Raw genomic sequence first — 11,657 nt, forward strand, 5'->3', positions numbered from 1 at the left:
GGCGGGCTGGGGGGCCCCGCAGGTCCGTCCTTGCACGTCCCCGGCCACCCCTGCGCATCCTTGCACGTGTGCGGCAAGCATGTGGCTCCTGGCACGCGGGGGGGTCACGCGACGACAGCACGTGGTGCCCCCCGAAGCCCCCTGAACGCGAGGGGAGGCGGGGCTTGCACGGCGGGGCGGGGCGGGGCGGGGCGGGGCGGGGCGGAGGGGGCGGGGCCCCGCTGCTCGGTGACGTCCCGCGTGGGCGTGGCCCCGCGGCCGGAGCGTGGCCCGCGGGGGGGGCGGGGGCCGATATAGCCGCGTGCGGCCGGCCGCGCTCGCATCGGCGGCCCGGCCATGACCCTGCGGCGGCCCCGCGCCCGGCCGCGCCCGCGGGACGAGGCGGAGGAGGCGGCGGACGTGTACCGGGCCCTGGCCGCCTCCGGGGGCACCCTGCCCCGCGCCCGCAAGGTAGGGGCCCCGGTCCCGCTCCGCGCCCCGGCACCCCCGCGCCCGCTGCTCCCGCCCCGCGCGGGACCCGGAGCCCGGGCCGGCGGCAGGGACGGGCCCGGGGCCGGCCCCGCGAGGAGCGGGCGCACGTCGTGGGAAGGACGGCCGGACCGGCGGGCGGCGAGACGGCTGCGCTCCCGCGGCTCCCGAGAGCGGCGGGGACTCGTTTCCTGCCTGGCGGCTCCATCCCATAATAGACCGGCGAGGCAGGCGCAGAGGACGGCGCCGGGGGCCGCGCAGAGACAGCGGCGGGGGGCCGCCCGCCGGCGAGTCGGCGGCTCGGTGCCCCGTCAGGACGTCGGCCGCGGGCCCGGCGCGGCCACCGTGGCTTTGCCGCGGCGATGCCGCCCGTCTCGGGCGCGCCCTGTCCCTGCCCCGCGCGGAGCGGCGCGTCACGAGCTGCGCCAGTCGTCGGGGACGCCGGCGTGCCAGGCTGAGCGTGGGCACCGCCAGCCCCTGGACCGTCCCCGCGCCGCGGGCGATGGACGGCTCCCAGAGCGGGGCCCGCGCTCCGCGGCCTCCGGCTGCTCCGAGGCCGGCCGGCGGCGTGGGCGTCGAGTGCGGCGCTTGCTCGTGCACGGTCTCGTGGAGGCCGTGCACGGGGCGGGGGAGCCATGCCTGTTGCACGGGGCTGGCAGGTCAGCCCCGCTCCGGGGGGCTCTGGGGGCATCGCTGCATCTCTCCCCTCCCCCCGTGCGGACCTGACTCGGCTCTGCAGCGGGATGGGAAGCTGCAGTCGCTGGAGCGTGGAAAGCAGAAGTGAAACTCGAAGCTTGTGGTCTCTGCTGATGTGCTGCAAGGTCACGTCCTGCAGGTCCACTGTGCGGGCGCTGGCTTGGCTCTGGGGTCTTCCGGCATCGTCCCCCTGAGCCGAGCATGTGGCCGGGACACCCCGGGTAGGGGTTGAGCTCCCCGGGTTCAAGGGTGGTGGTTGGCACCGGAGCCTGGTGCCTCCAGCATCTGCCCTGGGCACGAGGAGTTTGCCTCCTGCCCCAGGGGCGCTGCTCTGCTTTCGGGGAGGCTGCGTGCCCAGCAGGCAGCTCTGAGCCCCGGGGTCCCTGCTGCAGCACCAGCAGCCCCTGGCCAGGCCAGCTTTGCCTTGGCAGCCCCTTTCCTGAGGCTTGTCCTGCGGCCCAGCGGTTGGGCCATGCGCCCCTGCCTGCGGTAGCCAAATGCTGGGCACCACGCAGTACAGCTGGGCTGCATTTCACTTGCAAACCCTGAATTTCCATGCAGGGCCAGGGTGATTTGCATCGGGCCTGAGGGACGTGGCTTCCTCCTAGGGCTCTGAGCACGCAGAGGGGAACTCGCTTCTGCTGATGCCAGCACTTCCATGCACTGCAGCCCTCCCCCCGCAGGGCTGGCAAACCCTGATGGCTCCATGTTGGGGGCACGTGTTTGCACCAGAGCGTGCGTCGACTTGCACAGGGAGATGCCCATCCTAGCAGGTCCCTGGACTGCCGCTCGTGTGTATGGCTCTGCCAGGACCCAAGCAGGCGGCAGGGTGGGAACCAGGCATCGCACTTACCGGCTCCTGCGGCTCAGGAAGGGCCGAGACGGCCTGACTCTGGCCCGGAGCTGATTGTTTACCCGCGCTTCCTTCCCCCTGCGGGGGAGAGCGGCTGCCGCGCTCGGCCCTTGGCCGTGACTCCGGCCCTTGGTGCACGGAGCTCCCTGCTGCCACCTGGGTCACGTCCTGCCTCCGCATGCGGCCCTGGCCTCCAGGACAGCATGCTCTGGACGCGGCAGCCGCCCGGGCAAGGACGGTGCGGCTTGGGGAGGGGTCCGGCACTCCCCAAGTACTGTGTGGGCCAGGGGGATCAGCCGGGGCGGGGGGCACATCCGAGGGTGAGGACGTGGGCCTGGCTGTGTGCGAGCCGGCGGCTGTTTTCGGGCAGGATCCCAGTAGGCGTGGAAGGCAGCTAATGAGAACCCGCTGTCGCTGCCCGGGGCTGGGGCTGAGCCGGAGCTGCTTGGTGACAAAGCCCGGTCTTCATGGCCCAGCCCTGCCCGTGCCCTGGCAGCATCGGCTGACATTTGGGGTCCGGAGCCGCCCACGGCCAGGGTGATGCCTCCGTACTAATGCTCCGGCAGATCTGCCAGGCCACGGGCTCCCTTCGTCCCCTGGTTCCTGTGCCTCTCAATGCTCAACAATGCCCAGGATTGTTTGCTGGGCGGGGGGAGCTTGGTATTAAAAGTCGGACTTTAGGATAAAACAGAGGAGTGTCTGTGTGAGGGGCTTTCATCTCCCAGGAGCGCGCAGCCCCCCCGGGGTCCGAAGCTTGCGATGCGCAGGACGTGACACGGGCCCGGCGGTTCCCGTTGACGTCAGTGGGGGGAGAAGGAGTGTTAAACAGATGCAAGCTCTGCTTTTAATCTTCAGATGGAGCCATAATTATTTCCGTCTTGCGGGCAGGGCTGGGCCCGGCGCTTGTGGCCAGGACAAAAGGCGCTATGTGAGGAGCGCTCTGCGGCCTGTGTCAAGGCTTCCCTTGTCCCCGCCGCCCCCGAGGCAGCGCAGCACGGTGCATGCAGCTCTGGGGGGGCAGGTGCCCACTGGGGTGGTGACGGCCCGTGCCCATCGCTGCAGAGAGGCGCTGGGGGGTCCCTGGCACAGGAGGCTGCTCCAAGCCCCCAAGGTGGGGTCCCAGCCTGCCCAATGAGCAAGGGTCATGGCGGCTTGCAGCCATGTGCCCAGGGAAGCCGGAGGCTTGGCCCTGCAGTGAGCAGCTCCTGACCTAGGTGTGTGCCTTGTGTCTCGGTGGACACCCCCACTTCCAGCCTCCCGGGACTTGGCGAGCAATAGCCCCCTGCCCGTGCCCTTCGTGATGTTCTCAACTGCTCTCTTCTCCCCCCTCGGCCTCTCCCTGTCCAGGCTGAAGAGCCCCGGCCTTTTGAGCCCCTCCTGGTCCGGTCCCTGTCCCTGTGGGCACAGGAGGTGAGGCCTTGCCCCTGAGCTGTCTCTCTCTCTCCGTCTTTGCAGGGCTCTGGATTCAAGTGGAAACTCCTGAGCGAGTCCCCAGAGGAGCACAGGTACCTGCCGGCTGTGGGTCTGCCACGGGATCAGCACGATTCCTCCTGGCTTCTGTGTCCCCCTCCTGTCCCCCTTCACTGCTGCCAGCTGCCCTGGCTACTGCTCATCAGGAGCTGCCCCCTGGGCCCTGCATCCCACCACGGTGGGGCCATCCCTTGCTCATCTTTGGCTGGGCTGGTGGAGCCACAGAAGAGCCACGCACACCCCATGCTGTCGCGGTGGGTGGTGAGGTTGGCTGGGGGCTGCAGGGCCCTGTTCTTCCCTGCCCCCCCCAGCTGCGTCGTGGCAGGGCTGGGGCCTCCCTCCGCTGCCTCCGTGGAGCTTCAGCGCATTTGAAGCCGGTTTTAATTATAAAGGTGCCGAAAGTCTCCAACTGGCAAATGAGTCACCGCCTCCAGTGCGCGCCTGGGAGATGGCGTCGCCTTGCGGCCTCTGAGCCTGCAGCCCCTCTCTGCTGGGTGGGGAAGGGGGTCACGGGCAGCTGGAGCTGGGGGTCAGCGTGCCCTGGGCATGCATGGAGGCCCCTCAGCCCTGTGCTTCCCGTGGGGACGTCCCGGCCCCGAGCCCTTAGTTCCGCACGGGGTTGGGGTGCCTGGGCTGGACCCCAGGACCTCAGCTGTAGGGTGCAAGGTGTTTCCCTTCATTGGCTCCAGCCCGTGGCTTCCTGGCAGGATGTGACCCAGCAGTGCCGGGGCTCCCCCAGGGTCACCCCCAGGCAGCAGTTGGGCTGCCCAGGTCTCCCTGGAGCCCTGCAGGGTCCGCGTACCAGCTCCCCGTCCTCTCCGTGGCTCCCAGTGCCTGGCTGGGCCAGGGCAGCGCTGTTCAGCAAGTGCTGAAGTCGGCGGCAATGTGGCAGCAGCTGCTCGGCCTGCAGGCACGGTTCGCCCTCCCGCTGCATTGCTTGCGCCCCCGAGTAAACCCCGAAACGTTCAAGGGCTGCAGGAGCTTCCTGGCTGTGTGGGGCGGCTGCCGGCTGTGCGGGATGGGCGCAGGCCCGGCTTCCACATGCTGCCCCAGGGCCGGCAGCTGGGAGGCTGCTTGGAGTCGCCGTCGGGGTGCGGCTGTGACTGCCCCTTCCTCCTCCTGGCCCAAGCTGGGCTCTCCCAGCACCGGTGGCTCTTGCTGGGAAGTCTTGGGCTGGAGCAGGCAGCGGGATTCACCCGGGGCTCCTGGGCTCTGTGCTGAGCGGGGTGGGGGCCTTGGGCATCCCCCGGGGCTCTGAGGTCAGGAGCAGATGCCCCTGGCCTCGCGCCTGTCGGGGAGCTCCTTCCGCTCTGGGTGGGCGCGGGGGTCTCTGGCGAGTTGCTAACCAGCCCCCCTCCCCAGGCGAGCCGTCACGCTGGAGAAGAAAGCGGAGGAGGCGTTCGGGTTTGAGATCCAGGTGGGTGTTGGGGAAGCCCGTGGGGCTCGGGCCGTGGGCACAGCCCCTTTGGCGCTGTCCCGGGGGCTGGGGGTGCTCAGCCCTATCCCAGAGCAAGAAGGGCAGAGGCCGGACCCCTCCCTGAGCAGCTGCGGCCACACCTTGCTCCGCCGCGAGGGTATTTTTACACCACACCGGAGCGAGGGTTATTTTTAGTGGTGATGATGCTGCCTGGTTGCAGCAGCCTCCCCCGTGCCACCCCCGGCTCGTCACGGCGCGGGCTTGGGGGGGCGGCAGGCGGAGCAGCCATCTGGCACAGCCCGCGGGGCGCATTGCCGGGCAGCGGGCCACAGCCACGGTTTAAAGGCAGCTCGTGCCTGCCCGGCACACGCAGCCTGGCGCTGGGGCGCGCAGTGCCCAGAGCCTGAGCCCGCTGGGGCTGTGCCTGCCTGCTGCGGTGAGGCAGCAGCGGGGTCCCGTGGTCCCTGCCCCTCCAGCTGTGCCAGCGCCTGCTGCTCTCCCCTGCAGACCTATGGCCTCCACCACCAGGACAAGAGGAGCGTGGAGATGTTCACCTTTGTGTGCCGCGTGCACCAGGGCAGCCCAGCCCAGCTCGCCGGGCTCAAGCCAGGTACGTGCGCTGGGGCAGTGGCGAGAGGGACTCGGGCATCCGGGTCTGACCGTGGGGATGAGCTGCAGGGAGCGGGTGCAGCAGCTGCTGGAGCCCCTGCCCTGCCGGAGCCTGTGGGGCGCGGTGTGGGGAGGGGAAGGTACCAGCAGCTGCCTGCATGGCTGCCCCAGTCCCCACCGTGGCTGTCCTGCCTTCCCACGTGGGGCCTGGGCAGCAGGGGATGACTGGGGTGAGGGGAGCCGTCCTGGTGGGGCAGGGAGGGCTGGTGACGGTCACGGCTGGGGGCCGATGTGCCAGGCTCTTGCCCCAGCTGTGCAGAGGTTGGAGGAGGGGAGGTGGAGCCAGGACACAGCGTCTCTCCTGTGCCACAGCCAGCTGGAGCTGGGGGGGGGGGGGCCTCGTGTGGCTCCCATGCGGCGGGGTTGTCCTGCTGGTGTCAGTCCTGCCGGGCACGGTGCCCTGGTGCTGAGGCTGCCATCTGCCCCACAGGGGACAGCATCACAGCTGTGAATGGGCTGAATGTGGAGGGCATCCGGCACCGAGAGATCGTGCAGATCATCAAGGCCTCGGGAAACGTGCTCAGGTGGGGTGGGGTCGTTGGAGCCCTGGGCTGGGGGCGCGGGGGGCCGCAGCCCGCTGCCTTGCTTACCTGGCTGTGCCCACGCAGGCTTGACACGCTGTACGGGACATCCGTCCGGAGAGCGGAGCTTGAGGCCCGGCTGCAGTACCTGAAGGTGAGCGGGCTGGGGCACACCTGTACACGCGTGCCCCCGTGCAGGCAGGGCTGTCGCTCACCTGCCTGCCCCTGTCTTGCAGCAAACCCTGTATGAGAAGTGGGGCGAGTACCGCTCGCTGATGGTGCAGGAGCAGAGGCTGGTGCGTGGTGAGTGGGGGGCACCAGGGGCTGCGCCGGCCCCTCTTAGCGGGGCTGGGTGCCAGCTGCCTCCTGGGCGGGGGTGGCATGGAGCAGGGGCACTGCCGGGCTGCTCCCCCTTTGCTGCCGGCACGGGCTGGGGCTGCGCTGCCACCTCTTACCTGAACCCCCCTCTCCCCCCACAGGCATAGTTGTGAAGGACCCCAGCATCTACGACACGCTGGAGTCGGTGCGCTCCTGCCTGTACAGCGCCGGGCTCATGAGCAGCTCCTCCCTCGGGCAGATGCTGTCGGGCGCAGGCAGCACCTATGGCAGCGCCAGCTGTGTCAGCACCGCCACAGATGAGAGCGAGGACTCCCTCTACCAGACTTGCCTCTTCGACTCGGCTGACTCGCTGGACACGGCATCTGCCCGCCACGGGGCCGCCGCGCCCCCCGCCCTCTCGCCCCGCCGGCCCGCGCTGACCCGCAGCGCCAGCGTCAAGTGCACGGGCAGCGCCAGCAGCAATGGGGCGGCCGGCCCCTTCTGGGACAAGCCCTGCGCCCCAGCCAGTGGTGCGGCCGGCCCCCGCAAGAGTAAGCACACCAGCTTCCGCAAGAGACTGCTCAAGTTCATCCCCGGCCTCAACCGCTCGCTGGAGGAGGAGGAGAGTCACCTCTAGGCACCGACTGGGTGCGGGGCAGATGGGGGCACAGCCACCTTGCCAGGACTTATTTATTTATCTATTTATTGCCCTGGACCCAAGCGGCCATGGGGTGCTTGTGCCTGGGGGACGATGCCATGGAGATAAGGGAACTCCTGGCTCGTTTGACCTCTACGGCAAAGCCCGAGACCTGGTCGGGGGCAGCGGGTGCCTGTTGGAGGGGAGCACCTCTGTCTGCCAGCACGGTGGGGCTGGAAGTCAGACCCTGCCCTGCCAGGCGCCCAGGCCCTGGGTGTGGTGCAGTGAGTGGGTATCCACAGGCCTGGTGCTCTCAGGCGAGGCCGGCCTGCAGGGAGCAGCCGGGGCACGGGCCTGGTGCAAGGAGCTGCTCTGAGCACCGCCCAGCTGCAGGGAGCCCTGGTGCATCTTTGCACTGTGTCCTGTCTCGCCGGTGTTCCCGGCTGTTACCCGTGTGCCTGCGTGATGCTCGGGGACTTGGCAATGGCCGGCCCATGCAGCGTAGATCCCCTGGGCTGCCGCTGAGAGCTGCTCCCCGCAGCCTCCTGGAAAACTTGGCTGTAGCTGTGTCTGGGCCGCAGCTCATCCCCGCGCTCGGGGGCGGAGAGACTGTTTCCACCGCGGGGAAGTTCCCGGCTGAGCTGCCGTGGCGCTGACTCTTTATCTCAGGAAGTGGAGCAGGAAGGAGGTGGCTGGGCCCGAGGCAGCTCTATGTTGTGCTGGGCGGCAGGACGGGCCTGGCCAGAGGCGCCAGGGCAGGGGCAGCTCTGTACAATGTCACTGCTTGTGGTGGGCACGGAGGCGTTCAATACAGCAAGACTCTTTTGCACCCGCGTGTGGCTGTCGTGGCTTCGTGGCTGGACGATGGGGGGCGGCTTTACCCAGGGAAGGCTGGCAGCTGGCTCCCCGCACCCAGGACACCAGGCTCCCAGCCCCTGGCAGTGCCAGTCTGGTTGCTTTTCCTGGGACCTGCCTGTGAGGGGTTGATAGGCCAGATCCTGTTTCCCAGGGGCGCTGAGCCTCGTGGCAGCTGTGTGCTGCCCCTTGCGGGGGCACGGATCCAAGCATGACCACCTGGCCAGCCAGAGGGTGCTGATGTGGCTGTGGCTGTGGCCGCTGGGACGTGGCTTGAGGCTGGCTGCAGCCACAAGGAGCCCTCGGCTCCTCCGCTGGGGTGCGGCCTGGCTTCTCCCAGCACGGCGGCCAGGCCGGAGCCCTGCGTAATTGCATGTGGGCTGCTCGCTCTGCCCCGTGTCAGGAATAGCCCGGGATCAAAGCAGGAGGGTGGGCGTGGGCCCTGGGCCACGAGCCTTCTCTTGCCGCAAAGCCTTGAAGCAGCCCATGCTGCTACCAGTGTCCCCCCAAGGATCGTGCTGAGACCTCGGGGTGATGCATGACTCAGAGAGGGGGCAGGGGGGCTGTTTCCCAGCTGCCCGGTGCTGCAGAAAAGTTGGGGGGGATAATCTCAGCCCCCAAAGTTGGTGCTGCTGCCCCCCCACCAGAGGGCAGTGGGGGCAAGTGTGAAGGGTGGTGACAGCAGGGTCGGTGATGCCACCAGCCCTGAAATCCCCCCAGCGCCGCGTGGCTCCTGCCCGTGTGGGTGGGTAGCACCGAATGACTCAACAGAGCGATGAGATAAAGGAGGGAAGGAGCACGTCTGGGGGGGCGGCGCAAGGCTTCGACTCTCGCCCTGCAGCGGAGGCACCTGCTTGCAGCGGCGGGGGAAGGTGGCAGTCTCAGTCTCCCTGTCCCGGGTGTGGGGGGCCCAAGAGAGCTGTTGGCCCCATCCTGCCGGCACGAGACCCAGGACCAGGCAGGCCAGAAGCCAAACGCTGATGCGAGCCCGGCTTCCCCGCTCCGTCTCGGCAAGCAGCCCCCTTGCGCTAGGCGCTGCATGAAGACGTGAGCCTGGCCCCGAGCCCCTGCCGTCCCCGCGCTGGCACAGAAAGTCCCTTTGTGCTTCAGGGCCGTTTGCCCTTGAAGGATGGAAACTGCAGCTGTTCATTAGCGTGGGCTGCAACCACGGCCTGACGCAGGCTTTGGGCCTTCACGGCTGCGGCTGAGCCGTGGCCACACGTCTGTCCCCGCCAGCTCGTAGGGCCAGGGCTGCCTGAGGAAGGCTGCAGGGCCCTGCCCTGGTGCACACGGGCACCAGGGCCCTGCAGCTACCCATCTGTGTCCTTCCAGGCCCACACGGCTCCACCCCAGAGCTGGGCGCCTTCCAAGGCATCCACCGCAGCTGCTTATCTGGTGAAGCCAGAAGGGGACAGGGCCAGGCAGTTGCACTCAAGCAGACCTCGCTGCCTCTCTCCCCGCGGCCTGGCATGGGGGGGAAGAGGGCGTGTGCGTGAATTCATGTGCATGGGTGTGTGCATACGTGCGGCGCACACCCACTGCCCCCTGCTGGGGGGTGGGGGATGGGATCTGCACTGCTCATCCGTGTTGCACGGTCCGGGACAGCCTTGGTTTCAGCCTCCTGAGGCTGGCTCTGGCGCGCTGGGCTCGGTGGGGCTCATTCAGCATGGCGCCCCCAGCTCGGTGCAAATGGCCTGTAGCTGCCAAGTGCTGCGCTGGGGTAGACGGACGCCTCTGCAGCAGGGCCAGTGGCTTCCAGAGGCTCAAGGCTGCGGCCCTCGGCAGCTGCTGGTGCTGGGACGATGGGAGGGGGACAGGGCAGGCAGCCTTCGCGTCCTCGTGAAATCCCCACGGGTTCTCCCAGCTGCACCCGCAGTTGCCCGGGTCCCTCAGGAAAGGGTGCAGGGCTGTGCCGAGAGATAAGGCAGGGGAAGCCTGGTGCAAATGCTGTGAACCGCAGGGCTGGCAGGTCCCGGCGCGTGGGCCTCGCCCTCGTCATCGAAAGCCACTGGGGTTTGGAGGGGAAGCTGGGAGCTGGAGCAATGCTGGTGTGGGCCAGCGTTGCAGCGGGCGGGGGGAGGCGTGCATCCCCTGGCAGGAAGATGCCATGGTTGATACCACGAGGTGGTTTTTGGAACCAGGGGAGATCCCCTCTTCCTCAGCTCTGGGCAACTTGGGGTTGTTGGAGGGTGGGGGCCTGTCCCTTGCTCTGCGGCCACCAACCCCTGCTATGGTTTACAAATGCCTCCAGCGGGGTATCTCTCCCCAGTGCTGGGCACGTGTTGTCCCCACTACAGCCCCACTGCCCCTGCCATGGGCCCAGCTTCCCCACGGGGGGTGAGTTTGGAGCTGGCTGCTTCTCATTCCCGGCGCAGCTGCCACACTCGCAGCTGGGGCTGAGCCACACGGGCTAGGAATAGCATTCAGCCCACGGCTTGTGAGTGAGGCCAGAATGGGGGTGGGGGGCCTGCACGCACTGCCGTCTCTGTGGGAGGTGTGCATGCGTGTGCCAGCCAGGACAGCGGGGTTGGAGGGCTTGTGCCAGCTCAGATCAGCAGCACTGGCCTGCCCACCTCCGGCAGAGCACCACTGTCAAGGGCAGGGCTGGCCTGGTGCTCTCCATGGCATCTCCTTGCCCCTTCTAGGAGCTCCTTGGGTGCTCAATGCCTTTGAGGACTAGCCTGAGCACGTCCCTGCCCATGCAGTGCATGACCCTGCGCGTGTCTTATGTGCGTGTCTGTGTTGATACACACGTGTACGTCCGTGCCCCTTCCCACCAGCCGTGGACACTGAGCTGCGGCTGCCTGGGGCATTGCCACAACCTGCGGCTCCAGAACGAGGCCTGGGGTCGGAGGGGCAGGAAGGCAGCAGCTGGCGATGCTGCCAGGACCCAGCCCCTGCTGGCGGCACGCGAGGCTCGGAGCAGCTGGGCCCAGCCCTGCGCATTCCCGGCTCCAGCAACTGGCTCCGGCGCCACCTGCACCTACAAGGACATGCTGGGACGGGGAGTGGGGTCAGGGCTCAGCCCGGGGGCGAGGAGGGCATCACAGGTGCAGCTCACGCACCTCCCTGCCCCATGGCCCTGGCAGCACTTCTGGGGGCTCCAGTATAGTGGTGAGGGGTTGTTTCCCTCCTGGGTTGGAGGGCAGGGTCTCCTTTGTTGCCCCTTGACTCGACCCCATGTCCATTGTCCTCAGCTTCAGCTTTGTTCGTCCCTTGACCTTTCCCCCTCAGCCCAGCTGCGGGGTGCATCGGGGCTTGGGAGCGGTGTCCTTGTGGGGGCTCCCCGGGCCCCAAGCCTGGGCAGGCAGGAAGCAGCAGGCGCCCGCAGGCCCAGGCCCTTCTCTCCTCACTGGGGTAAAAGTCGCCTGGGCCTGGTGCTCGCTGCCGAGCTGGGCTGCAGCCAGCTGCTTTTCCTGCCTCGCTTCCTCCGGCTCCTGCAAAATGTTTGGAAGGAGGTTCCCACCCCTGCGCCTTTCCTGCCGCAGCCTGGCCGGGCGCGCAGCGGGGCCCTGTGCCGCCACCGAGCTGCTGGTCCGGGCTACGGGCAACAGCTCCAGGCTGCCTAGTTTTCCATCTGTGCTGCCCGGGGCCAAGGCCGACTCGGAGAGGGACGTGCCCCCCACTAGCTACGTGCCCCTAGGCCGTGCGATGTCCCTGGGGCGTGGGGGCGGGCGCACCCAGCTCCCTGCAGGGTGTTTGTGTGCATGGACATCCCAGCCCGCCACCCAGCCCCGTGTCTGGCGTGGCTGC

At 68.5% G+C, this 11,657-nt stretch overlaps 1 protein-coding gene across 1 annotated transcript; it reads left to right on the forward strand.

Annotated features, from left to right (window-relative positions):
- Window positions 1-234: 234 nt before the first annotated feature.
- TAMALIN (trafficking regulator and scaffold protein tamalin) lies at window positions 235-7,878 on the forward strand. The gene is made up of 8 exons (XM_090056006.1): window positions 235-450; window positions 3,473-3,522; window positions 4,850-4,904; window positions 5,412-5,514; window positions 6,004-6,097; window positions 6,182-6,248; window positions 6,331-6,397; window positions 6,574-7,878. The coding sequence occupies exons 1-8, from the start codon at window positions 337-339 to the stop codon at window positions 7,047-7,049; spliced, it is 1,026 nt and encodes a 341-aa protein (XP_089912132.1). The 5' UTR covers window positions 235-336; the 3' UTR covers window positions 7,050-7,878.
- The last annotated feature ends 3,779 nt before the right edge of the window (window positions 7,879-11,657 follow it).

This window comes from Crocodylus siamensis, chromosome 6 (assembly GCF_052110815.1).
Source record: "Crocodylus siamensis isolate JL-2025a chromosome 6, ASM5211081v1, whole genome shotgun sequence".
NCBI classification, from domain to species: Eukaryota; Metazoa; Chordata; order Crocodylia; family Crocodylidae; genus Crocodylus; species Crocodylus siamensis.

Bases quoted from the DNA above. Each gene is read 5' to 3' on its own strand.
- TAMALIN (XM_090056006.1), top strand. From the start codon at position 337: ATGACCCTGCGGCGGCCCCGCGCCCGGCCGCGCCCGCGGGACGAGGCG. The intron at 6,098-6,181 runs GTGGGGTGGGGT...GTGCCCACGCAG, and splicing joins GCCTCGGGAAACGTGCTCAG to GCTTGACACGCTGTACGGGA. The intron at 6,249-6,330 runs GTGAGCGGGCTG...CCTGTCTTGCAG, and splicing joins CCCGGCTGCAGTACCTGAAG to CAAACCCTGTATGAGAAGTG.